The following is a 2,790-nucleotide window of genomic DNA, read 5'->3' on the forward strand; positions in this document are numbered from 1 at the left end:
TATGATGAAGCAGGGCTTTGCTTTACCAAAAGACGTACACATTTGAAACTTGGAGATACAAGGTTTCTGCCCGACAGTGACGAAATACATACAGTGCTGTGCCTTATTCTCTGTGCCTTTTCTCTGTCTGTCTTTCACACACACACACACACACACACACACACACACACACACACACACACACACACACACACACACACACACACACACACACACACACACACACACACACACACACACACACACACACACACACACACACACGACACAAAGACACAACCATTCTCCGGAGTATCATTGGTCGCTAGCCATCCTAATCCTTCCCCCGCCAATCAATAAGCTCTTGACAGGTACTGGATGGGATGAGGTGCAAACCAGCACACTCCTGACAGCTGAGCACAGGAGATGGAGAGCATAGGGAACGTCTTGATTGGCCCTGACACTCTTCCCATGCAGAAGAGACAATGTTTCAGTCATGCACTTGCGCGCTCACAACATGCACGCACGCTCGCGCGCGCACACACACACACACACACACACACACACACACACACACACACACACACACACACACACACACACACACACACACACACACACACACACACACACACATTTGTATTATTATATTTATGAGGACATCAACGTTTTAAAGACGCCAATTTCGTTGAAGCCACCAAAAACAGCAGATCTACAAGCTTACAACACGATATGCGATACGGCATAAATTAGGTATAATGTAACCCTAAAACCTAACTGAAACCCACCAAAATCTAACCTCTACGTGCCTAAATCTAACCCCGACCTGAAACTTTTTCTTAATGGTAAGCCTAACTAACCTTTTTCTCTTAAACATGCAGCAGCCGTTTCCTATAGCAAACCAGGAAAACAAGGACTTGTTATATTATATACTTGACCCTCGCCAGTATACAATACTACTAATACAAGTATGCACACACGCATGCCCAGAGTCATGGACCTACTGACTGTACTGTACATAAAAGGCTGTGCTTTTGTACTGTCGGCCAGTTTTGAGGAGAATAACCATGAAGATTTTGGAGAACATACTGATCTCGCTTTCAGCGAGCCCAGAATGATTCAGATTCAGATTACTTTATTAACCATTGTGTAATACACATAGGAATTTGCTTTGGCATACTACATTTTTACGTAGTCACCACAGCAGCCATGGGCGGCGCTATCTTGATCTGATTGCAGGCTCAGACACAGAGCAGTAACCAAGTGAGCTTGTGGGGATCGAGTGCCTTGCTCATTGACACTTATATGGTCGACTTGAACATGGGTGGCTCTGCCAAATCTTATGTTATATCAATATTATGTTACACGTTGTACCACTTACAGTCCCATTATCCTAGTACTTGGAGGCCAGTATGCTGTCAGTATGACATCATATTGATGAGGTCAGCCATTTATGCCCTGTGATGTCATATGGGATTTCCATAAATAGGCACAACAGTGACACAGACAGGACAGATACATGTTGACTCTACAACACAAATGAGATAGCTAGTCAGTAGAAAACGTTTTTATTTTATTTTAAGTGACTGTGGCTGCTTGCCATCGACATGATGTCTCTCCACTCTGCATCCCCCGAAATGGCAAGCGGGGAGGATGGTGACCCCATTATAGAAGAGATTGACGTCTATTTAGCAAAAAGTCTGGCAGATAAGCTCTATCTCTTCCAGTACCCAGTCAGACCATCTACCATGACGTATGATCATGTCAATCACATATCTGCCAAGATCAAACCCAAGCAGCAAAAGGTTGAGCTGGAGATGGCCATCGACACAATGAGCCCCAACTACTGCCGCAGCAAGGGAGAACAGATTGCTCTCAACGTGGACGGCATGACCAATGACCAATCCAGCACCACCTACTCGGAGAAGATGATGGACAAACAGACGCTTTGCTCCATCCGGGCCACCACCAACGCCTCCAGATATGCAGCCGCGGTCTTCCGCAAAGGGGAGCTCCACATCACGCCTCTGCAGGGGATCCTTCAGATGAGACCCAGTTTCTCCTACCTGGACCAGGCTGACAGCAAGCAGACGGAGAGAGAGGCCGCCGGCAAAGGTGGAGACTCCTCTCAGGATGAGGCCGAGGATGAAGTCAAGGCCGTGACAGTGAGGTTTTCCCGTCCCGAGTCCGAGCGGGCCAAACAGAAGAAGGCCCAGTCGTACGAGTCCCTCCAGAAGAAGCAAGCAGAGGAACCCTGGGCTCAGGCGCACTACCATGGTGTCAGGGACGGGCGGTCGGAGCACGAGAGACAGTATCTGTTCAGCCAGGCCATGGACACTGGCACAGCAGGTAGCTCTCAGCTGGTCCAAACTCCAAAGGAGTATCTGGCCGTTCTTATGCCCAAGGTGGCAGAGAAGGAAAAAAAAGAGTGATGTGCGCACACTCGCACAGACAGGGCGCTCAAGTGCAGTGGTAAGGTACCTGCCTACAGGCCTACATTAAGGAGAAAGGGGGTTAAAAAAAGATACAGCAAAGTCCATATATGGGCATAAAAGGACACACACACAGACAGATACAGAGATCTCTATATATGGGCATAAAATGAATGCAGAAAAACAGACAGATATAGAGTCTTCTCTATATATGGGTATTCTTGAATGATTTGTTTGTGCCTGATGCCATGACACATTGAGGTTAGACAACACACTCCATATTTGGGTGTAGCTGCAACTCCTTATATGGTTATGGCTGAGTCATAGCTGCCGGTCCGCTATGTGGCCGGTCCTGCGCCAATTCTAAACAATAAAAGAA

The 2,790-nt window shown here is 47.2% G+C and overlaps 1 protein-coding gene across 1 annotated transcript; it reads left to right on the top strand.

Annotated features, from left to right (window-relative positions):
• Positions 1-1,682: 1,682 nt before the first annotated feature.
• Positions 1,683-2,411, top strand: LOC308280146 (DNA-directed RNA polymerase III subunit RPC5-like; the record flags this gene model as incomplete). The annotated part of the gene is made up of 1 exon (XM_080720407.1): positions 1,683-2,411. The coding sequence occupies exon 1, from the start codon at positions 1,728-1,730 to the stop codon at positions 2,409-2,411; it is 684 nt and encodes a 227-aa protein (XP_080576533.1). The 5' UTR covers positions 1,683-1,727.
• Positions 2,412-2,790: the final 379 nt, after the last annotated feature.

This window comes from Nannobrachium achirus (assembly GCF_963921795.1).
Source record: "Nannobrachium achirus genome assembly, chromosome: 24".
In the NCBI taxonomy this organism is placed as follows: domain Eukaryota; kingdom Metazoa; phylum Chordata; class Actinopteri; order Myctophiformes; family Myctophidae; genus Nannobrachium; species Nannobrachium achirus.